This window comes from Copadichromis virginalis, linkage group LG1 (assembly GCF_057382275.1).
Source record: "Copadichromis virginalis isolate Kocher_CV1m ecotype Utaka linkage group LG1, C_Virginalis_male_GT1.1, whole genome shotgun sequence".
NCBI lineage: Eukaryota > Metazoa > Chordata > Actinopteri > Cichliformes > Cichlidae > Copadichromis > Copadichromis virginalis.
In genome coordinates this window covers 41135486-41160139 of record NC_140618.1, presented here as the reverse complement: position 1 = coordinate 41160139, position 24654 = coordinate 41135486, and the positions used below count along the sequence as shown (strand labels likewise).

The 24654-nt window shown below is 41.0% G+C and overlaps 1 protein-coding gene across 1 annotated transcript in view; it reads left to right on the top strand.

The window, feature by feature from the left end:
* cemip (cell migration inducing hyaluronidase 1) overlaps positions 1-24654 on the top strand; it is a 153000-nt gene that overhangs the window by 102413 nt on the left and 25933 nt on the right. Inside the window, exons 13-20 of the mRNA XM_085463370.1 lie at positions 3094-3303; positions 5220-5425; positions 10798-10867; positions 11355-11483; positions 18414-18499; positions 20535-20666; positions 21004-21039; positions 23538-23693. Coding sequence (XP_085319496.1) covers positions 3094-3303; positions 5220-5425; positions 10798-10867; positions 11355-11483; positions 18414-18499; positions 20535-20666; positions 21004-21039; positions 23538-23693 — 1025 coding nt within the window. The remainder of the gene's footprint in view (positions 1-3093; positions 3304-5219; positions 5426-10797; positions 10868-11354; positions 11484-18413; positions 18500-20534; positions 20667-21003; positions 21040-23537; positions 23694-24654) is intronic.

Here is a 24654-nt window from a genome sequence, read left to right as displayed (position 1 = left end):
GGGGAGTGTGTGGTTGTCTTCCTGCTGCCTCAATGCCTCCCTTTCCCCAGGGCAAGCTATCATATTCCATTATAAATTTCCATCTCAGCCTCATGTCACATATTTCTCATGCATGGGTGTGTGTAGAGCATGAAATAGCATAACACACACATGAGCACACACACACAGAGGGTGAGAAACACTAAATGCCTCAGGACAAGTCCTGTCGTGTGAAAACCTCCCATCTCCAGAATTATTAGCTGGTCGCAAGCTGAATGTCGCTGACTGTGATCCGGGTGATATTTCTTTCATTTTTTAGCCTTTTCACAAACACTATGATGTAATGAAAACCAGTGTGACTACAAGAAGTGTTGGTTCTCATGATTCTCTGGGTTTTTTGGGACATAGCTGCATGGCGTCACAGTCTCCTGGCATCTGCCATCCTGCTTCGTTCTCCACATCAACCCATACCTGTCTGTAACTTCATCTTTTATTTGTCCAAATTTCAGTGTTTTCATTATTTTAACGTCCTGTTCTGTTCCTCTCTCGTAGTATTGTTGCTGCTTTAATACCAAGTTATGTCATTGATCATATAACTCCTTTAAAAATACTTCAGTGAAGTGGAAACAAATGTGGTGACTCGAAGTAGCAGAGGTGAGGCCTAGCAGACACTGATGTCAACCTGCCAAATTTCAGGACTTATCAGGATCCAAAAGTGTGACTAATTATTACAAACATGTTACCTGGAAGAAAACGATGCATGGTGTCGACTTGTGGTTTGTTCGTTTGTGTTTTGTTATCTACCAGGCTGTGAAGATGCTCGCAGACATGCGTATTTCAACGCGGGAGTCGGGGATTTGTCTTGTTCCAGCTTTGTTACATTGATTTAAAGTTTTCACTGAACAATGGCTGTTGTAATAGTGATTACAAGTGTTGGGGTCATTACTCAGGAAGAGTCACGTATTACACATCACTCGTTACTTTAAAAAGTAATTCAGTATCTCCCACTTTACCGTCTCACTCTTGTCCTTCTCTGCACTTGAAAAAAAGTCATGTCTATACCCGCTACTCAAAATCTGCATCTCTGTACCACTTTCTACCTCCCACACATGCACGGAAATCAGCTGATTGTAGCCGCGAGAGTGTCCAGGAAATAAAAAACATGTTTCTTTCTGTTCGCCCGGCTGGCAGAGAACTGAAGAATGACATCATTGTAACCGTGATGTAATTATTGAGTTTAGTACTGCAATGAGTTACATTACACTACATTACAAGACATACTTGATTCAGTTCAATTTTATTTATATAGCACCAGCACCAGTTACCTCGAGGTGCTTTCTATTATAAGATAAAGATCCTACATTAATAGAGAGAGAGCTAGATACTAATAATAATTAATGGTTAAATGCAGAGAGGTGTATAAATACATAGTGAGTGAAAAACAAACACTCAATGGCTAAAGGGCAACGTAGGCTTATTGCAGCATAACTAGGGGCCTGAAAACTGAAGGCTCTCCCTAACATTCTACTTTTAAATACTCTAGGAACAACAAGTAGGCCTGCAGAGCGAGAGCGAAGTGCTCTAATAGGGTGATATGGTACTACAAGGTCATTAAGATAAGATGGGGCCTGATTATTTAAGACCTTGTATGTGAGGAGCAGGATTTTGAATTTAACAGGGAGCCAATGAAGGGAAGCCGACACAGGAGAAATCTGCTCTCTCTTTCTAGTCCCTGTCAGGACTCTTGCTGCAGCATTTTGGATCAGCTGAAGGCTTTTCAGGGAGTTTCAGTGAGTGTGCAAATGGAAGAACGCAGTCTTACATATTTGTTTAATATGTGCATTGAAGGACATGTCCTGGTCAAAAATGACTCCAAGGTTCCTCACAGTGTTACTGGAGGCCAAGGTAATGCCATCCAGAGTAAGAATCTGCTTAGATACCATATTTCTAAGATTTTCAGGGCCGAGTACAATAACCTCAGTTTGATCTGAATTAAGAAGCAGAAAGTTAGCGGCCATCCAGGTCTTTATGTCTTTAAGACATTCCTGCAGTTTAACTCATTGGTGTGTGTTATCTGGCTTCATGGACAGATAGAGCTGGGTGTCATCAGCATAGCAGTGTAAATGTATGCTATGTCTTCTGATGATGCTGCCTAAGGGAAGCATGTATAATGTAAACAGAATTGGTCCTAGCACTGAACCCTGTGGAACTCCATAATTAAACTGTGACGAGGACTCTCCATCAGAGGTCTCAAACTAAAATGAGCTGTGGGCCCCTGCTGCCACTGTCATCTCATGTGAGAGCCACTGTAGTGTTCAAGTAATGCAAAAAACTAACATGAAAACACTGAGAAATATTTCCTAAAATGTAGCATTTTGTTTTTGTTTTTTTAATTTCAAATATTGTATAACAAGACAAAACCGCAAACGTGAACATTTTTTTTCCCTCACTCTTAACTGAAGCCTTACATTGAACTACCAAATAAACACATCGGTCCTCTCTTTGTGGCCAGACACGTGGCAGCACTTCTGCTATCGTTTTGTTTGTATTTAACAAAATCAAAATGAAGACCTAAGTGTTCACTTTAGTTTTTGACTCGCTCACTGAACTCAGCCTCAACATGTTTGTGCGCTCTGCTCATATCGCCGTCATGTTAAATAATTTTTTGCTTTTTAAAGAACTTATCCTAACATTACACTCAACAACAAACAACAAAAAAGTCACTTCAAGGGACAAATTGCACTATATTTCTCAACATTAATATGTTAATGCAAGTGGCCCCTGGGCCGCAAGTTTAAGAGCCCTGATTCACATGACCAAACTGGAGTCCCATTATTGCGTTAATCAACAATGTCATGTGATCACAGTAAAAAAGTACAAAGAAATAAATTACACCCAACACTGGTAGCTACGTCCATCTTTTATTTACAGTCTATGTGCAAAACAAAGAAATTGAACATTAGAATAAAAAAACATAAAATAATGATTTAAAAATCTAAATCTGACTCTAGTGTTGCTAGTCCTGCTTTTCATGTACTTTTGTTTTTTTGCTCGTGTCTGATTGATGCAGTAACTGGAGCTCTCTGACTGCAATGTGTCCACTGTCATCACCAGGTGGAGCATGGTTTTAGGGCAGTCCACATATCTGGGATGGAGCTGCAGCACATGGGCCAGCAGACCATGGGACACTATCCTGTCCATTTTCACATGAATGGAGATGTGGATGAGAGGGGAGGCTATGACCCTCCAACGTCTGTCAGCGATTTATCCATTCACCACTCGTTCTCCCGCTGCGTCACTATCCACGGCTCCAATGGACTGATGGTCAGTTAGGAAGTTGTATAATTTATTTCTGTATTTTTTGTATGTATTAATGCATATATAAGAACGCATACATAAAAATGTGTAATTTATTGTTAAGAGTCATTATTGCAGCTCTTAACCTTCACTGGCTCAGAAGCAACCTGGTAATGTTAGGGACAGTGTTTTTGTATTCGTATAGCGCCGTACTTATTGGTGTTGGTGACTCTTACTAAGGCAGATACGATGACCTCATTTAAAGGGTTTTATATTCTTTTTAGTCTCCAGTAATGTCTCATAAAATCATTATTATAGTGACAGGCATATAATTTTAAATCTCTGAAAGAAACAGTTTGTATGAAGATGTATATGAAATATATGAATTAAAACACAGGAGATTGGGCACTGTGTGACATGGATAATAGGGGGATTCAAGCTATTAAAGACAAGTGCACGACTATAAGTATCTTGGGGTCTTGTTCATGAGCCAAAGAAGAGTGGAGCGGGAGATTAGATCTGTTGTGGTGAAGAGAGCTGAGTATTAAATTGAAGCGGTTAATTAATGTTCTTACTGTCACCTATGGTCACAGGGTCTGGGTAGACCACTGACATCTCTGAAGGGTGTCTAGGCTCTGGCTTAGTGATAGGCTGAGGAGTCATTCATGTTGGACTCAGAGTGGCTACTCCTCCAAATTGAAAGGGTCCAGCTGAGTCAGTTTTCAGGTTCATATCAAGCAGGTTGCTTCTTTGGTCATCATATTCCAAGATTCCCTGCTGTCGCTTGTGTAGCATTAGTGCTACTCTGTCCTGCACCGGCTGCCCATGTGTGTTTCTGTCTGGCTACATTTGTTCAGCCTTTCACAGACTTTAAACTGATGTATCCTAAATTTGGCCGAAAAGGGAAAGCGAATAACAAGCACAAATTCAACCTAACTTCATCCACTTATCAGTTTGCATTTATCCACTAAACCAGAGCTTCCCAAAGTGTGGGGCCCGCCCCACTAGGGGGCTGCAGAGCCATTGCAGGGGGGGCTCGGTATAAAAAGGGGAAAAAACAGAAAGCTTGGACACTGCTAGCACGGTGCGCCCACACAAACGCAAAGCAGGAGATGAAACGTCGCTGAATATGTTTCCAAACCAACTTCATTCTAAAACAAAGACTAGAAAATCTGCTGAAGCAAATCTGCCCTTTGGCTTCACCTGCACAGGTGCCGAGGTAGGTCTCCCTGCAGGGTTGGTTTTCGCCAGGCTGTTTAAATCACAGACAAACAGGATCCCACATTCTTGATTTTTAGTTCAAACACTTCTTGTAATGACTAACTGCTCCTGACATGTTGGAGATGTTTGCTCTGTATACAGTAAAGTTACAGCAGGATACAAATAACATCAGGCTGATCCTGCCACGATTTGTTCCCCCGGTTCAAGTCACAGACAAACAGGATCCCACAGCTGTTTATGTTTTTGAACCCATGTTGCACAGAGAGGCATTTTTTGAAAAATGTATTGATGCAATGTTGAACATTATTACACAGGAAAAAAACAACAACACATAAAATAATGACACCGTGACGCCTCTGCCTTTGTAAACAGAGGGACAGTAACTGTGTGTAAAACCTGCAGACAGTCAGATTAACAGTATTTTGTCATCATTCTGCAATTCATCTCACGTAAACATGAAAAAGTTTGGGAACCACTGCACTAAACCATTTTCGTTGACTAGAATTCAAAGCTGAAGTTGGGTTAAATTTGGTGCAAGAATTTGCTTCCTAAGCCACAAAAGAAACGCATTTGATAAATAATGGAGCTTCTGATGAGCAATTACACTTTAGAAAGTTCACACTTTTGTTATAGACATTTTTTTCTACAGTTAGATTTGAAATGGACCCCATGCACTATGGTGACCTACTCTACAATCAGTAATGTACTGTGTTGCCTCCCAGGTAAAGGATGTGGTGGGATATGACACACTGGGCCACTGTTTCTTCACGGAGGATGGTCCAGAAGAAAGGAATACATTTGAGCACTGTTTGGGTCTGATGGTTCGAGCAGGGACCCTGCTGCCTTCAGACAGAGATAGCAAAATGTGTCGTGACATCACTGATGGAGCATATCCAGGATATGTGCCCAATCCACGTCAAGATTGCAGGTACACAAAGAAAGTTTGATTGTACATAAACGACATGTTTTAAATAGATTTTTTTAGACTCTCTTGTTTAGTTGTAACTGTGTACTTACAGTGCCTACACTGTCTTCTTTTTTTAAAAGGTCATTGTTCATGATACCTGTTCTAAAAAGAAGTTTCAGTATTTAGTTTTTTAACAAGTGTGCCACCATCTTGTCCAAGTATGACTTGTGATGTAATTCATTTGGTTGGTTGGTTGGTTGGTTGCAGTTACTAGCTGCATCTTGTGTTGGCTGAGTAACGACTGAACCAACTGAAACTAAAACTGAAGAGCAGTCCAAGGGGCTCATTGTTAGATGTGACGTGTTTGTACAAAAACGAGGACAGATGCTCCACTGCTGCACTGGAGAATCCAGAATCACTTATTTTGTAAAGCACTTTAGATTTGATACCACATTTACAGGTAACAACTGTGCTGGTGCCACAGTGCTGAGCTGGTTTGTGTGTGTCAAACAATGACGCATAAACCTCCAGAGATGATAAATATTAAGTAGCAGCTATCCATCCATCCATTATTAGGTATTTTAGTAAAATTATGACCAGATGTTGGACTATAAAAATGCAAGCAGCATGTCTTCACATCACTTCATTTCCATTATGAACAAAACAGAGACATTACGGTTTTTGAATGTAGACTGTTGAGAACTACATGCTCATCCTATCATCAATTCAACGCAATTGTATTTATACAGCGCCAAATCATAACAAGGTGCTTTGTATTGTAAGGTAGACCCACTCAGAATACATAGCAGCTTAGTCCAGGTCACATGACTTTCTATCTCACCACTGTCTCTGCATGACGGGGATGAAAACAGTTACTTAAAACAGTCATTTAGGGCTCAAGTGCTTTCACTGTTTTTGAGCATGTGTGTTTTTATGTGCATGAGTGTGAGTATGCATCGGGCAAAATCATTCATCCAAATCATGCTCTTCAGATTAAACAGTAAGACATGGCACTTGGTTATATAAGCATCAGTGAAGATGCTTCAAGCTTCCTTTTTTGGTTTTTTGATTTTTTAATTCCCAGCAGACCTGTTTTAGCATCAACACACATGAGTGAATGAAAAGCAATTACATTTTTCTACTAAGGTATTTATTTCTACCTCTACATTGTATGGATATGTTTCAGTGTTCTACTGCTGACTCCCACACAGTGACTATTTTTATTTGCTTAGTTTTGATACGAGACCTTCATCAGTTAATAGTTAAGGATAAAACAGGCAGCAACCTTAACACGGTGCAAATGCTGAATTTCAAGAAATTCAAGAAAGTAACAACACAAAAAAATGATCTGAGTTATTAGATATACGTCGAGTCCTGCATGTGTCTTTTGCCTTTCTGTCTTATCTTGTCATCTTCTGTTGATATTCATATTTAACAGTCCTGCCATGTAAATACTGAGATGCTTTGACGTGGCTTTAAAGAGGCCGTTCATGCTGAAAAACCCTTTCAGTTGGAGCAATTCTGCATATAAGTGAAGTGAAAGACTCAGTTATTGAAACTGCTTGATTATTTCAACGATAACGATGGCACAATAAGTTATTAGGTTGAGGGAATAATTGGTTTTCATAGAGGGGTAGGTTTGGATTTTTCCCTTTGTTACGTCGCTATTTAAAAATTGCATTTTGTTTATACTTCAGTTATTTGATGTATGATTAATGGGTAAATTATTTTAAAAAACAACTTGTGTATATATTGTATATAAAACTTAACAAAACATTCTTTGCAAGTAGTAAGATATTGTTTAACAATGCACTGACAGGCAGTGAGTCACTTACAGTCTTGACAGAGGCGAGTTGAAATCCACTTCCCTCTTTGAAGTAAGAGTGTGGCCAAAAATGAAACTCTGAACTGAAAGCTTAATTCTACAATAAAAAGATAAACATATATTATAGTGGGGCTATTAGACAGAAACAGGAGTGTGCAAGCTGATGAATAAGCTACTATTGTGTGATGACTCAGTCACTGGGTAACAGCCAGTGTTGTGGGCTTTCAGATGGTTCCAGTGGATATCCATAGAGCTGACACGACTGAATAGTAAAGCCACTATTGCATGTTAGTAACTTTTGCCTGTTCTCACATGTAGTTTTTCCTCATTTTATGGTCATGGTCTTTCTATGCTTCACTTTTTCTCCTGCAGATATATTTACTCTTTCCTTTTGTTTAGAATAGCTTCAACATAGAGTTTGAAGAAAAGTAGCTCCACTAATGTTTGTGGATAAGGCTGAAATTCACACTCATTGAGAAAGTGGTTGCTTTGCACCAAGTCAGGAACATGATGACATGCTAGAAAGTTGGTTTGGTGTCCTGTTAAAGTAACTTTAGGTCTGCCTGAGCCAATAGAGTGCTCCACTAAATGCACACTTTAATGTCTCATTCATTTGTTTATTACTATTTTCAGCGTGACTGAGGTGACTTTCTTCTTAACTCTGCTCTATGGTAAAATAAGCACCAGCACTAGTATTCCCACTAGTGGGAAGTGATAATGTTTTTCAGTAATTTGGTGATGTTATTAATGCACTGTCAATGTGTGTTATTAATTATAACCATAATAATTTGAAAAAAATCCCAGTTTTGCCATTAAACCTGGACATGATTTCCCTTGATAGAAGCTAACTTGGTTGAGGAATATAGTTTGCTCTCCCTTGAATCATGTTACCATGCCTACAGTAAAAGTGTTTTGGGTTATTTGCAGACTTCTTATGTAAATGATTCTTTTGCATTGCACTGTTGTTGTATTCATCCTTTTAAGATTTTAAGACTAACTACAAATTCCTATAATGGAGCTGTGCAAGTCACATCATTGTCACACAATTGAGCATGGTGACGTTTAGCTCAGCTCTCAGACCTTCCTCCCTCCCATCACTTGTGACAGAAATCACATCAAGCAGGCTGGAGGGGGGCTAAGCCTTGATTGGGACTGGTTGAGACGTTGATTACATTGAGCTAATATCGTTCTCACCTCAATTGAGCTGCAGCAGGGGGTGATGAGTTGACAAGCGTAAATCATTGTTAAGGCTGCATAATGGAGAGGAGATGTTAACAGATAGGTCAAGTTGAGAACTGTGAAAGAAAGCAAACACACTCTGTTCTTCTGCAAAAGGCAAAAGCAGAGGTGGTCTGTGATCAGTACAATTTGTACATCATGAAACTTGGTGGAAAGGTAGAGCACGGATAATGAGAGAGCTTTCAAATATTCTCATGATATTCCAACCCTGTGACTCCATGATAACTGAACCAGTAGCTCCGTTCATTGATAAAGACGGTGGTTAAAAGCTCTGTGATCATGATATGAGGTGGTGACACAATCTCTGTCCCAATCATTACATGCACCTGCTGGGTGTGTATTGGGTACTTCATGAGGATCATTTTTTGCTAAATAAAGATGAATGACAAGCAAAACTTTCTAGCATGGATATTGAACTACTGGACAAAAGGAGAACCCTGTAAATGTAATGTATGTTTAATGCATCTATTATTCCTCCTTCACCTACTTCATGCTGATGCTGTTCTGGAGCCATTTCCATCTTATGAGAGTTGTGGGTTCGAATCCCAACTGGGGCATCTGCATCCAGTAAGGGTCCCTAGGACCCACCATACTAACAATGAGCGAGAGAAATAGAGGACAGGAGAATAAATCAGCTGTTCTCGACAGAACCATCCAAGGTCTACTCTTAGTGGAACAGCACCACCAAGGCTAGGCTAACTCCATCTCAAGCCTACAACAGGAAGAGCATATGGCAGAAGGATGCAACACATAACGCCAACGCTCAGTGGCTGGTGGACCTTAGAGCAGACCACTGAAATGTCCCTGAACAGGAATTAGTATGAATACCATAGGAGCAAAACACCAGCTACTGGTAGACAGAACAGTCATCTAAGACTGTAAGACCAGGCCCACCAGACTGTGCACTGTCTGGACTCATAACTTGCCCCTCACCTAGATCCTGGAATGCCTAGAACTATACAAGATCAACAGGACCCTAAGAGCCTTCTTCAGGAACTCAGTGTGGATAGGGTGTACAACACTAGAGGCCAACTTCAAGCCCATAGCACAAGTCACCATCAAATGCGGGATCTACCAAGGAAGTCCTCTGCCCCCACTACTATTATGCATAGGCCTGAACCCCCTCAGTGAGATCACTGACAAGACTGGCTGCAGATACTGACTACAGAATGGAGCACTAATGAAGCACATGTATGATATCAAGTTGTATGTCAGGCATGAACGATACATCGATTCACGGATCCACACCACCAGGATCTGCAGCAAGGACATCGGAATGTTGTTCAGATCGAAGAAGTGTAGTCAGATGGTAACAAAGAGAGGGAGGGTAGTCAGAACTGAGCACATCGAACTACCAGAAGGCAACATTGCAGACATCAAGCACAGCTAGAAGTACCCCAACCACTCCACCATTTGACCTTCGATCTGAAGAAGCTTCTCGGATGAGAGGTGAAACGTCTTCAAGCAACCTAAAGAAGTCCAGATGCTTTTCTTTCCAAGTTCATTAGAAAATGTGTACTGTAGTTGTCAGGTTTCAGTTAACGGACTCAGGCGCAGACCGGGACTCCTTACAGGATTTACAGATTTTATTTACACAACGACACCAGGTGATGCTATTTACAAAGTGCTGGAGGGAGGGGAGGGGGGTCCAGGGCTCCGGGGTGTGTGAGGGAAAAGACGGGAATCTGACGTCCTCCAAAGGCTCTCTCTCTCTTCACTCCCCACACTGGGGAAACACCATCCACTCACTCGTCCACGGGATGACAGGCAGGCAGGGAAAGGTCCGGGATAGATCTGTACACAGAGATTATAGTTAGAGGCGAACAGACGGAACGAACTCACAGATCCTTATTTACAATCTACTGAGCGACTGACGCTGATAACTCAACGATCCAGCGACGAGTGACACAGTGCTGCTGTCTTAAATCGGCCTTGTGATCATCCCGATAGGCAGCAGGTGCGTGGGCCAGGGGCGGGAGCCCATAATGAGCATCGCCCCGGCAGGGGGGAGAGAGAGAGCACATGTTGCCTAATACAGAATCAGCTGGTGAGGCACAGGGACCATGACAGTAGTGACATTTGGACAGTTTCCCTCATTTTGGGAACAGAACATACGTCCTTACTCGTGTAGAGTTTCCTTCTTGTTCTAGCACCCTGCAGGACTGATTTCAGATCCAGACATAGACGTAAATTTTGTCCATTTTTGCACATACAACACTCTGACAATTTAGAAGCTATTTTCTCTCCTTCTTCTCCTCTGCATTACTGATTTAAACTATTTATGTGAAATCCAACATTTTTTTTCTTTTACAACAATCTTCTTCTATAGTGCAACTTCCACGTTCTGGATTGCCAACCCTAATAACAACCTCATCAACTGTGCGGCTGCAGGCTCGGAGGTGAGTTGTCACTTTCTCATCTCTCAACCCTTCCCCACCCCTCCTATATCCCCTGTTTCTCCAGGTGGAGCTCTTTCTCATTACCACATTGCCAGGTCAGATTAATGGCTGTATACTTCTATCACCGTCTGGAACAAGCAGACAACAGACGCCCTGCCATACTTTCACTATGATAGAGTGCCAATTATGATCTTACTTTGAGGATTTCACCAGGATCCATTGGGAGGAAGTGTCAATTATCCTCACCAGTATAAGAACTTTTCTCATTTACACACTTGTAAAGAACAATAGCAAAACAGAGGCTGACATGCAAAGTGCAAAACTGATTCTGTGGTTATGTTTATGTATAGGAGTCTGCACATGTTTGTGTATGAACAGAAATACAGATAGTTTTTGTTTTACAGATAAAGTAGTTACTCTAAACTAAAACATTTTATCCTAATAGCTCTGTTTGTAACTACATGTCTATTTGTGTGTAAACCCTCAGGAAACAGGCTTCTGGTTCCTTTTCCACCATATGGCGACAGGCCCCTCAAATGGGTCATACTCGCCTGGATATACAGAGCACACACCTATGGGCCAGTTCACCAACAACAGAGCCCATTCCAACTTCAGGGTGAGTCTGAGGATGAACTGCTGTGGGGAGATAAAGAAAGCTGTGATAGGGAATTTGACTAAAAAATGAATAAAAAGTTGGAATTTGTCTCTACTTGTTCAACACATTAAGTAATCAGTTATTTACTGTTGGAAAGAGCAAGCAGGAAGTGAGCTAACGAAAAGAAGTTCAGTCTTCTGCTTGGAGATAAGGTTGAAGTTACTGGGTACTGGCAAAGTCTTTTCTTTCCATGACCATGTAAACTGTGCCTCTATCACAACAACTTCCACAAATCTGGGAAAGGATAAAATCTATAAAAGGATTCTTAAAGACGTAAGTGTTCATCAGTCTACAATAAGATTATAACCAATATTAAAAAAGGGGAAAGTAGAAACCAACTGTGTGTCACGGCTGGGGCAGCAGTCGTGTGGTGTTGTGAAGGAGGACCAAAGTATCAGACAACGGCGGTGATGCGAGTGAGTTTATTTACAGTGAGTGACAATGAACAGAAGTGAGGACAAAATTAAGCGATAACCTAAACTGAGGAAAACTAGAGAACAAACCTGAAATCATACAAACACGGGAAAACGGCACGGAGAATGTCAGGAAAAGAGACACGGAAATACACAGTTACACAGACAGACCGACACCAACTATATACACACACACAAGGTAATCAGGTAATGACACACAGGAGGGAAGCACAGCTGATCCTAATTCACAAGACGACAGGAAGACACAAGCTGACACAGTGATAACAGACACAGACCTTTAAAGACAAAGTCAGGGACACGAACAAAGCACCAGGAGAACGACACAGGAAATAAACCCAGAACTGGAAACCCTGAGAATGAAACCTACATACTAATAAAGATAACCATGAAGAAATTAAACATCAGCTGAGCTAATAATAATAAACATAATGCCAAACACAAAACACTGGGTCAACGACCCAGCACCATGACACTGATTTCAGGTGATCTGATTGCTTGGATGATTATTTTGTTTACTCCCACTATTATGTATTTAAATGGTTCACTTCACAATCCAAATACACAGTTTTGCAAAACCTATGGCCTCACCCATCCAGATAATTGAAATGAGGTGTTCTTCATTTGACTCATTTGGTGTTTGATTATCAAAGCAGAGCCAATAGCTCTCATTGGTTTCGCAATGACAATCAATAGAGAATTAAACGAATAAGTGATATCGATATTGGAATCAATTCGCATCCCTTATCATACAAAACCCTGTCCCCCCAAAATTTGTAGCAACATGGATTTTGTTTTTGCCCGACAAGTATACTGAAAGTTGAATCTAGCAAACAACACATCAGCTTTTTTGTTAGACCTCTCTCAGTAATTTACACTAAGTGTGAAAACACTGTTGTTCATTCGTTTGTTCCGAATTGTTCAGGGTAGCTAATTATGGTCAAACATACAGCAGGTCATCAGAAAGTTGGCAGTTTGATCCCCAGCTGCTTTAGTCTGCATGCCAAATATCTTTGGGCAAGATACTAACCCCACGGTGTGATCGTGGCTCACGAGTTGGGAGTTCACCTTGTAATCGGAAGGTTGCCGGTTCGAGCCCCGGCTTGGACAGTCTCAGTTGTTGTGTCCTTGGGCAAGACACGTCACCCGTTGCCTACTGGTGGTGGTCAGAGGGCCCGGTGGCGCCAGTGTCCGGCAGCCTCGCCTCTGTCAGTGCGCCCCAGGGTGGCTGTGGCTACAATGTAGCTGCCATCACCAGTGTGTGAATGACTGGGTGGATGACTGGTTGGGGTCCTTAGGGACTAGAAAAGCGCTATATAAATACAGGCCAGGCCATGTTACTCTCCAATGCATCAATCAGACTACAAATGTGTGTAAATGTTAGATAGTAAGCATAGAAGAAAGCTTGTTTGTATGAATGGGAAGTGCTTTGAGTGCTCCAGTAGAGTAGAAAACCACTATATAAGAACCAATCCATTTATGAAAAATGTTTTCTTACTTAAGACTCCACCATGGTAAAAAAAACAAACAATGACAAACTCCCACTCACCTCTGAATCAAACCTGTGACACATGCACAGGCTTATTTTATTTGGTGTTTCAAAGTAAGAGTGGAGAAGAGCTTTGGGCTTAGGACTTATACCTACCCTAGCTTTAACAGTGTTTTGTGGGCCTACTTGATGTAACGTTTTATGTGGTGAATAATAAAGAACATCAGACTAAAGAAAGAAAATTGCTGATCCTATACAAATGTCAGCTTCATTTGTTTCTACTCCTCCATCCTCCTGCCTGTGACCCAGAAAGCAGTCTTAGTAAGCCAGTTCTTTCAGGACAGACCAGAGTTCCAGAGTTTTAATTGTCATATAGTATATAGTTAACTTACTTTGCAATATTTTCTTTCACTTGTCATTTACAAGTGCGTGTAGAACATTTCAAAGAATACAGTCCCTAAGAATATCACAGATAATGCTAAATTCACAGCTCACCAAACATGAACACTTAATGTTAAAAGTGCCGTCATCATCAGTGCTGATGGCCTGTCCTCCCTTAAATGGTGGAATTGGATTGGATCCATTTTTCCACAAAGCCAGCAAAGATACTGATGGTTATACAGTGGTCCCCACTTCAATTCAGTTTTATTTACACAGCATCAAATCACAACATCAGTCGCCTCGAGGCGCTTTATATTGTAAGGTAGACCGTACAATAATACATACAGAGAAAACCCCACAATCATATGACCCCCTATGAGCAAGCACTCTGGCAACAGTGGGAAGGAAAAACTCCCTTTTAACAGGAAGAAACCTCCAGCAGAACCAGGCTCAGAGAGGGGCGGGGCCATCTGCAGCGACCGGTAACTTAGTCACAGTGATAGTGTGAACACACTTTTGTGCAAGAACTGAGAAATGGTCAAACTGTTAGAAAAAAAGAGAGATAGTTGGAAAAAGTCAAGATAACAGAAACGGAGGAAAGCAAGCCAGATGAGTGGAATGAGATTGGTGGTGAGATAGGACCGAGTTTGGAGTTACCTGTGGCTCCTAACACAGCACAGCTGGAGCAGAGAGAGATTTATGAGGCACCACTGAAAGGGAACCGCTGTTGTTATTGCCTTACTTTCTCAAGCCCTACAGTGATTTCTTTCCTGTTCCATCTCACTCTCTCGTTCCCTTCTGCACTTTTAATTTGGATCATCCTAACAGGAGCATAAATCATGTGAGGTTGGTGTGAGAGAAAAGGTTGTTTCAGGGCTGCTGGTTGAGTGTTCAACAGCAACACAATGGCAGTGTCTTTGTTTAGAAGCAGCACACTGCCATTAGGATACTTTTATTGTTGTGATACTTTTTATTTTATTTAAGAAAATGCTACAGAAGGCTGGATTAGAAATTGGGAAGCATGTAGGGTTATTCTTTGCTTGATTTAGGAAAGTTTCAATAAATGTTTCTTATCAGATGATTGGATTTAAAGCTTCGTTAAGTGAGATACGGGAACATTTCATGCAGTGTATTTATCCTTTATTTAAATGTTTCCCAGTTCTCTGTAACTGTATTTTTTCATAGTTTTACTTGCCTCCTAAATCTATGGTGATTGATTTGAAAATCTGCAGCTCTTTTCAGGCTTTAGGGGCATGACTGTGATGATGACTGGTCTTATATCAGCAGAGACAGATGCATGCCAACCAAAAGCAAGTCTCAACAGTGTTAACAGTGTAATGTTACTTCAGCAAAGCAAACAGGAATCAGTCAGCTGAGGCTTCACCTTGAAACTTGATAAACTAGTGTTATAAAACAGAAGGAATTATAAATAACACCTCACTTCACCTAAAGGCCTGTCACCTTTTTCAGTCCAACAGAAACCTTTGTCACTGTTTGAGATAATATGACACTCAAAGCCCGGCTCTCACTCTATAGTCTTCATCCCTATTTTCTTCCTGTATGTAATGTCTAAAACAATTTATAAAGTAAAATTGATTTCATTTATTTATTGATTGATTTTTATCTCTGTGCCCCTCACATGTATATCCCCAATTTGCTGCTGCTCACTAAATTTACATGATGTCATGGTAAGGTTAGCAGAATTTATGAAGAGCAGTCCAGTGACACTGGTGACACTGGTATACAAGTGGCTTGATTAACAGGAAGAGATGTTTTATTATATTTTAATGGGGCGATCATGGCTCAAGAGTTGGGCGTTCGCCTTGTAATCGGAAGGTTGCCGGTTCGAGCCCCGGCTTGGACAGTCTCGGTCGTTGTGTCCTTGGGCAAGACACTTCACCCGTTGCCTACTGGTGGTGGTCAGAGGGCCCGGTGGCGCCAGTGTCCGGCAGCCTCCCCTCGCCTCTGTCAGTGCGCCCCAGGGTGGCTGTGGCTACAATGTAGCTGCCATCACCAGTGTGTGGATGGGTGGATGACTGGATGTGTAAAGCACTTTGGGGTCCTTAGGGACTAGTAAAGCGTTATACAAATACAGGCCATTTACCATTTTAGACACGTTGGAGTGTATAAAAAATATGGATGTAGTCAGTGGCATGTTGAGGAGCTAAGACTTATCATCCTGATGCTAACAAACCTGTATAACTAAGAAGTAAGCTAAGAAAGGAGTTAATAATGAAAACTGTTCCAAAAGGAAACAAGTACACAAACGTGGGCAGACCCAGCACACAGCTGCAGGCTACAGCTGCCTGTCAGCCACAGCAGGCACACTTCTAAGTTAAGACTGATTACAACCCAGAGTTGTCACTTACTATGCAGTTGCTATCCTCAAGCACGACCTCAACAAGTTTGAGGTCTTCCACTGTTTGCATCAGGTTATCAGAGTGTCCCTCCTCGACCATCTTACCAACAGCACAAAACGTAGTCAATGTCACCAGCAACCCTCGATGGAAGAGCTTATCCAGAAGAAACGACTGCAATCTGGTTTGGACACGTCTGTTGCATGAGCAACCATCGCCTCCGATATCGACTTCTGCTGCATCACCTCTCCGCCCGCTGAAGAATCAAGCATGACGCACCCAAGAAGACTTGGATCAAGCAAATTGATGACGATCTTAAAAAACGACATCTAACCCTGGAGCAAGCAAAGGTCAAGGCCAAAGATCGCAAGGCCGGGAAGTGGATCGCTGACCAAGATGGAAACCCTACGGCACCCACGGCAACGTATTCGCTTCGTTGACGACCTCCCCTGTCGACTGTCAGCTAGGAACAAACGAAGACAAGAAAAGATGTTGAAATGAAAGACTAAAGTGTTTTTTGTAGCATGCTATAAAATATTTTAACTCTACTATAAAGTCGAGCGTTTTAACGAAAACACAAATGTTCCAGAACCTGCAGTTCCTTAAGGTTAGAAAGGGAATCCCTATAGACTCCCTTTTAGATCCAACACAGGTTTTTGGAACATTTGGGTTTTCACTGCCACCTGACATCTACAATTATTAAATGCCACGGAAAGTAATGCAGGTCAAGTTAATGGTCAGCTTTTTAAAAAACCTATGAAATATGTTGGGGCCAAAAGAGTTAACAGAGTTTTTACTAAAAGGGATTATACGAGCTAGCAGCTGTTGCTGGTTTACTGCGAATTACGACCTGATGCTGGGCTGCTCAACGTGTGTCTGGAAAAGGGTGCAAAGAAGAAGTCTTCTGCTACTGAGCCTGATTTATTGCTTGAAGAAGCCAATAAAAATGTTTCATAACATTCATGCATTTCTCCTGCAGCTAAGGGAGGGAAACAGGACGAAGGTAGTGGTTTCAACTCAAAATTCATTTGCTGAATAAAAATTGTACCTTCAGTTGGAAACTTGTTGACAGTATATATATTTTTATTTATTATACTTTTGACATTTTTCCAAATAATGACAAGAGTTACATGCAAAATTAACCACAAACCATTTGTTAAATCAGCGCTAAACCAATTAATTTACCCAGGGGGCCTGTCAATTCTTCTCAATATTAATTTGATCTCTTTATAAACTGCTACTGGTAAGAGTTGATATTACAATTATGGAAAATGTGAAATAGGTGTAGTACCAGCATTTTATCACTGTTTAATCAATATTTCTAAAACTGTTTTTGCAATATTTTAAAGATGTAGAACTGTTATACTAAGTGCTGTTGCTTTTTTACTTATCTGCAGTTTTTAAGTTCTTTTTTCTTTTTCACTGAGAGAAATCTGGTCTGTTTTGGGCTTGAACAAGCAGATTAAAGTCACGTTCATCTGAGGCGGAAATGCATGAGACAGTGGACATCGTCACTGACACAGAATCTGCACCTGGATTTGTTAAACTTCACCCCTGAGAATGCTTGTTCGCTTATAAAGGTAGCTCCAAAGAGAGCCAACATCTTCACATGTCTGCTCATGTGTGGAAACTTCTCCCCTTTGAGAGACAAATAAAAATCCAACTGTAACATCGACTTAAAGTTCTGCTGGTACCTCTTTTGTATAAAGATGAGTAACCATGCTGCTCTGGTCCTTGACTAAGTAGGAAAACATGAAAACTGTCCTCTTTGTTTTTAAACTGAAGCTCCAGATTTCCCATAATGCCCACAGTCCATCTTGGTTTACCTGGAGAGGGGCGTTTTCAAATCCTTCATTTTTTTCAAGGCGTGTTAGAGCACCACCAAATACTCTTTGATAAACTCTAAATCAGTCAAAGGCTTATTGGTTTTTGTAATGTTGTGGGAAATCACAAAGTTGGTCTTGACTGCTCTGTCCCTGGATGTGTAAACTTTGTGAAAAAGCCCTTTTGCTAGTCTCAAGTCTATTCCTGCTCTGCATCAGTCGGGTTCTTGGATTCCTTCATGTGTTTCGTCTCATAATGGTGATAATCTTTGAATAATCCTTGAACACAGCGATCTGCTCTCCAAGCACACGGCTTTACCTCTCGCATAAATAAATAAAGTCCATGTCTTTTTAAAAATTCTACATACAGGGCAAACAAACTCACAATTTCTGTTGTCTTTTTATTTTAGGCTGGAATGATCCTTGATAATGGAGTTAAGACGACCCAGGCAAACAACAAGGACAAGAGACCCTTCCTGTCTCTGATAGGAGCCAGGTCAGACCCTGTAACAAACACCCTGCATGAGAAATCACATCCCACCCAGTGTGATTCAGTGTGATGAGTTTACTCTGTAATGATGACATTTCCTGTTAATGTTTTCGTGAGCACTGGGTGTGCTCTTTTTCATATTGTCAGTGCACAGGCCAATTAAATGGGCAGAAAAACTTTTTACTGGAGAAAGAAAGTGTAGATCTGTCAGTGCAATGAAGGTTTTTGTGTTATTAATCATTAATAAGATAAAGATGCTGTCAAGTAATAAAAGATACTAGTCGCACACATATGGCTATCTGGTAAAAATAAATAAATAAAATTAAAAATTATTAATTTACTCAAAGACTGGTTTGATCCCAGTCTGCTCCAGTCTGCATGCCAAATGCCTTGGGCAAGATACTAACCCCATGTTGCTCTCCGATGAATGCATGTGATTATTGGACAGGAAGCACTTAGAAAAAAGTGCTTGTGCAAATGGGTGAATGTACAAGTTGTGTAAAGTGCTTTGAGTGCTCAGATAGAAAAGCACTGTATAAGAACCAGTCCGTTTACTACTTACCATCCCGTTTGTTGAACTGCTCTTTTACTCTTGTGGATTAAAATTATGTGCCAAATGATAGTTTAAATTACCCAGCATTCTTGGAGTCCATAGGTGGGGTTCTCGAGGTTGCTCCACCTGGAGACTCATGTGGGATGACTCATCCATCACTGGGGGTGAGATCTGTCACATAGAGATCTTGGACAGTGCCTCTGGATTGGCAGACTGGGGTGGTTGTTTCCATGTTGAAGAAGTAGGACCGGAGAGTGTGCTCCAACTGTAAGATGATCACACTCCTCATCCTCCCCGGCAAAGTCTTCACCAAGGTGCTAGAAATAAGACTCTTACCATTAGTCGAAGCTTGGATGCAGGAGGAACAATACACTTTTCATCCTGGTCATGAAACACTGGACCAGCTCTTTATCTTCTCAAGAATATTTGATGGTGGGTGGGAGTAGGCCTAACTGGTCTACATGTGATTTGTGGACTTGGATATTTGACCACATCCCTCTGGGTATTCTGTGTGAGGTGCTTTGGGAGTATGGGGCTGCTATGAGCGTTCAGTCCTTGAACAAGCACTGCGAGAGCTTGGTCCACATCGACGGCAATAAGGCTGACTAATTCCCAGTGGGTGTTGACCATGCCGGGACTGCCCTTTGTCAGCGATTCTGAGCATAATTTTTAGAATTTTTTTCGATTCAGTGATGACAGAGGGTGTAGTCAAGTGGCAGAAGGCTTCCACTTTGGTGGTCTCAGACTGTTGTCTCAGCTTTTTGCAGATGATGTGGTTCTTCTGGTTTCACCAGGTGGAGGCCTCCTGCTCACATTAGAGTGGTTCGCATCTGAGTGTAAAGCAATGGTAATGAGAATTAACACTTCCAAGACTGAAGCCATGTTCCTTAGCCGGAAACGGCTGGAGCGCCCAGGTCAGGAACAAGTTGCTGCCCCAAGTGGAGGAGTTTAAGTGTCTCAGTGTCTTGTTCACAAGTGCGGAGACAGGGGAGCGGACGGACGGATTGTTGCTGCAACTGCAGTGATGCGGGCGCTGCACTGGTCTGTCATGGTGAAGAGAGAGCTGAGTATTTAAATGAAGCTCTCGATTTACCAGATCGATGTCCCTACCCTCACCTATGGTCACGAGCTACTCCTCCACATAGATGCATCTTGGGCGCCTCCTGAGTTCGGTCTTCTGGGCATGTCCCACCAGGAGGAGGCCCCAGGGCAGACGCAGGACACGTTGGAGAAACTGTATTTCTCAACTGGCCTGGGAATACCTCAGTGTTCCCCCAGATAAGATGTTGGAGGTGGCTAGGGAGAGGGACGTCTGGGCTTCAATGCTGTGGCTGCTGCCCAAGCAACCTGGCCCCAGATAAGCAAAAGAAAATGGATGGATGAATGACCATTTAAAAAGCTACAACATTACAGTTTATATAAATTGCTCCTTTGCAGCCTTGAAAAATATTGTTAAATATTAGCACTGTATGTCCTTCTGTTGTTTAGGTATGGCCCCCATCAGGATTCTGACCCGTTCAAACCTAGAGTCCCAGCTCTCATCCATCACTTCACTGCCTATAAGAACCAGTACCATGGAGCTTGGCTGAGAGGAGGGGATGTGTGGTTAGATGACTGCCAGTGAGTGATACACACACTGAGTGATTTTACTTGTTTATTTTACTTGTCACCCAAGTAAAATAAACAAGTGAATAAGTAAAGTTGATCAACTTCTAGTGCAAGTGAATGTCACTGAAAGTGATGCATGTCGAACACAGCAAGTGTTTTTTCTGCACGTTCATTCCCATCTAACAATAACTTGCTATCTGCTTTAGTCTCTTAGTGTGTGTGTGTGTGTGTGTGTGTGTGTGTGTGTGTGTGTGTGTGTGTGTGTGTGTGTGTGTGTGTGTATCCATGGGAACATCACATTGTTCCTGTGTTTCTGTGCTTCTAATGATAATATTCCTTTTTTCGGTAGATTTGCTGATAATGGCATTGGCCTCACTTTAGCAAGGTAAGACTCCCCCTTTATTAAATCATGTTAGAAATAAAAGGGCTGTTGTATGCGTTTATTGTTCTCCTGCTCACTTTCTCTCTCTCTCTCTGCCTAATTGGAAAATGCCTTATATGGAGTCTCCTCAGGATCCTGTTAGAAAAGGCGTGCTCTGATGCAGAGTGAGAAGTAGCTTAGGAGTGTGATGGCAAGAATTGACAAAACGTTTTCTCCTGACAGGAGACATTATCAATACTAACCTAATACCTAAATTTGCAAATACCTAAGGCTCAGCCTTCTATCCATACTAAATCAGTGTTTGTGCCCCCCCCCCCCCCCCACACACACACACACAGACACAAAGGACAAAAACTTTTTTTTTGAGCATGCAATTTATTGAAAACAACTTAAGATGTGAAAACCACCACCTTAGTACCACTCACAGAGATTTGGGGAATGGTTGCAATCACAGCATTGTATGATGGTGAAAGATGTGTCGTTAGGCCCCCTCCTCAGACTTTTCACATAAATTGACCATTGACCAAGCCTGCAGTCAGCTGAAAGTGAAGAAGCGACTCGGCTGAGTGATGAAACGTTTCTCCCACTGAAAACACTACGTCCAGATGAACAGAATCAGCTTTTTAGGGAGACTTAAATATAACCTAAAAAGAAACTCCATGTTTAATACAGAAACATTTTGATGCACATGCTGCTTTTTTGCAAATTTGCACTATTATATTTATTTTCGTTTTTCCTGCAGTGTTTAAAAATTGGTGTATTTCAAAAATAAAACTATGAAGACACTCAAAATAAATTTCCTGTGGTAGGAAACTATTTTGTGCAACTTTTTTGTATTTACAGTTTTGAGGGATAAACCTCTTAAATTTCTCTAACTAGAAATATATGTTAAAAAAAACAAAAATGATTTTAAATTTTGTTATAGTTTATTGCACTTTTTTGCAATTTATGTAACTGCTATGCACTTAATGCAGACATATTATTAAAATCTGGGCTATAACAGTTGTATTGATGGCAACTTGAAATGCTCCCAAAAATGGCACTACAGCATGTAAAAATATAATATAAGCTCTGGTGGACTTGGTAGGTCTTAAAGGGTTAATGGATACCAGAATTTCCTGTTGTTATATAACTCACAGCTGTGGTAAGAAGTTTACATGCACGCATCATGGGCATGAATGTCAGGGTAATTTTAGGCTTTTAATTATGTCTCTGAACTTTTCTATTTCAAGGGTGTAGCATACATTAATGACTTAAAAACAACACCAAGAATTGGGTGCATAAGTTTGAATTGAATTTTGATGTTCCCAAATCCACACAGTCGTGTGTGGATTTGGGAACTAACAAGTCGTGCTGAAGTTCTACAATGTCTTTTAAGTTTACAAGGCTTATTAACTCCTGGTTAGTGAATATGATTGACAACAGCTGGTAGTTTCTCTTCCCAGGACAATAGGAAAGTCTAAGAGCTCAACAGAAGTTTGATTGAAAAGTTCTCTTGGAGCCATTTCTAAGCAACTGCAGATTCTGAGATCATCAGTTCAAATAACTGCACACGAGTACAGTTGTGTCAATGTGTCAAAACTTTGCCTGGCTCTGTAAGAAGACCCAAACTGTCACCCAGAGACGAGAGGAAATCGGTTTGGATGTTCAGGAACAACCCAGGAACCAAAAGGGCTCAAGCTCGCAATGAGCTGGAAACTGCAGGAACACTATCGTCACTGTCTACAGTGAAGCACGTTTACATTGCCATGGACTGAGAGGGTGCTGACCAAGAGAGATGCTTCTGCTCCAAATTCAGCATTTTTAAGCTCAACAGGAAAGTGATTTTAAATATACATCAAAACTGGTTTTGGAGTGGATAAAGCAGGCTAACATTAAGGCCTTCCCAAATCCCCAACATCAGCCATGTTGGAAATTTGTGGACTATACTTAGAATCCAGCTCTATGATCATTCAACCCTTGAAAAGGAACAATTCAAACCAGAAATCCTAAAACGACCCTGACATGAGTGTAAACTTCTGACCACAACTACAGGCAGATGTTAGATAGGCAGGTGCCCTTGAGAGACGCTGCTTGCAAATGATATCTTCTGTTTCTGGTGAACATATTGCTACATGTTACCTTGGTTGCCGGTTAGCTTGTATATAGCAGCTAAGCTAAAATGTTTGGAAAAGCACACACTGTTACATTTTAATTTGTTATAAATAACAACTATTCTTTTTATCTTTTGTGAACCAACTCATATATTCTTACTGTGCTGCACAAGGATTGCTTAATAACCGATGCATAAACTCTGCAATTATAATAGCAGAGTGTAACCAAGATGTTAGTGTGTAGCTTCTGACACGCATTTAAATCACAGTGATGTGCTTTTCCATTGTTTTTTAGCTTTGGCATGTTGTATTGTATATTTTCAGGGCCTTGGATGTTTAAGCTTTACATAATCAACAACAGAAAACAGATTTTAACTACATGACTTTACTCACAATGTCTGTGTGCAGTGGAGGCACATTTCCAGAAGATGACGGCTCTCATCAGCAGGTGAAGAATTCACTTTTTGTGGGTGAAAGTGACAATCGTGGTATGCCTTTCCCAGACAAGAGGATTTGGGGCCCTGGGGGTCCTGACCTTACTGACAGGACCCTGCCACGTGGCATGTAAGTGGTGATTACAGCTAATTTTATTTTTGTTTTTAAGCTCACAAACTCTCTTCTCAATAGTGGTGTTTCAGAAGTTTTATTTTTAGTTTTTTTTACTCTTAGCAACTGATAAAAAAAAACCTCTGTTTGAAAAGCAAAATGTACATTTAATAATTGCTTTAAAAACACAGATATTGTGGTTTTTTATGTTTACACTGTCACTATGTCGTGGTAAGGTTGATTTACTTCACTATGCTTATAATATTCTGTTCACATCAGTTTTATTTATTACAAGGTCACAACTGTATTTTTTACAATGTTTTTCAAATTGTATTATGACACCATTTATGAAGCACTTGGTGACAGTGGGGAGGAAGAACTCCCTTTTAACAAGAAGAGAGTGCAGAAGCAGGTCCAGGCAGCCTTCTGCTATGACTGGGCGGAGGGGAAGGGAAAAGACGAGACAAAAGAAGGAGTAAAGACAAATGAGGAAAAACACAAACTATGGGAGAGAGAAAACTTGAGTCTGTCGGTCTTCTGAACCCAAAAGGAGCTATTTCCTCGTGAGCAAGTCCTGATAGCCTCCCGTGTTTACTTTGAGGACTTCAGCCTTCACCCACAGAGCATAATGCTGTATTAAGATAAGATAAGATAAGATAAGATAACTCTTTATTGTCATTGCACAGTCATACATAGTACAGTAGTACAATGAAATTGGAAAAACTGTCCTACGTCGGCACTACATATAACACAACACGACACGATATGACACATCACAACGTAACAAACAACACAACACAGTATATTAACTTAGTATAAAAAAGAAGAATAAGTGTATGTGTATTGCACACTGTTATTATTGCACATTAATTATTATTGCACCTTGTTATAAATATAAATATTATTGTTATCGTTTTAAACATTGTTACCTCCCCCTAAAAAGTCCAGGGAGGTATCCAGTCAGGTCAGCTATTTACAT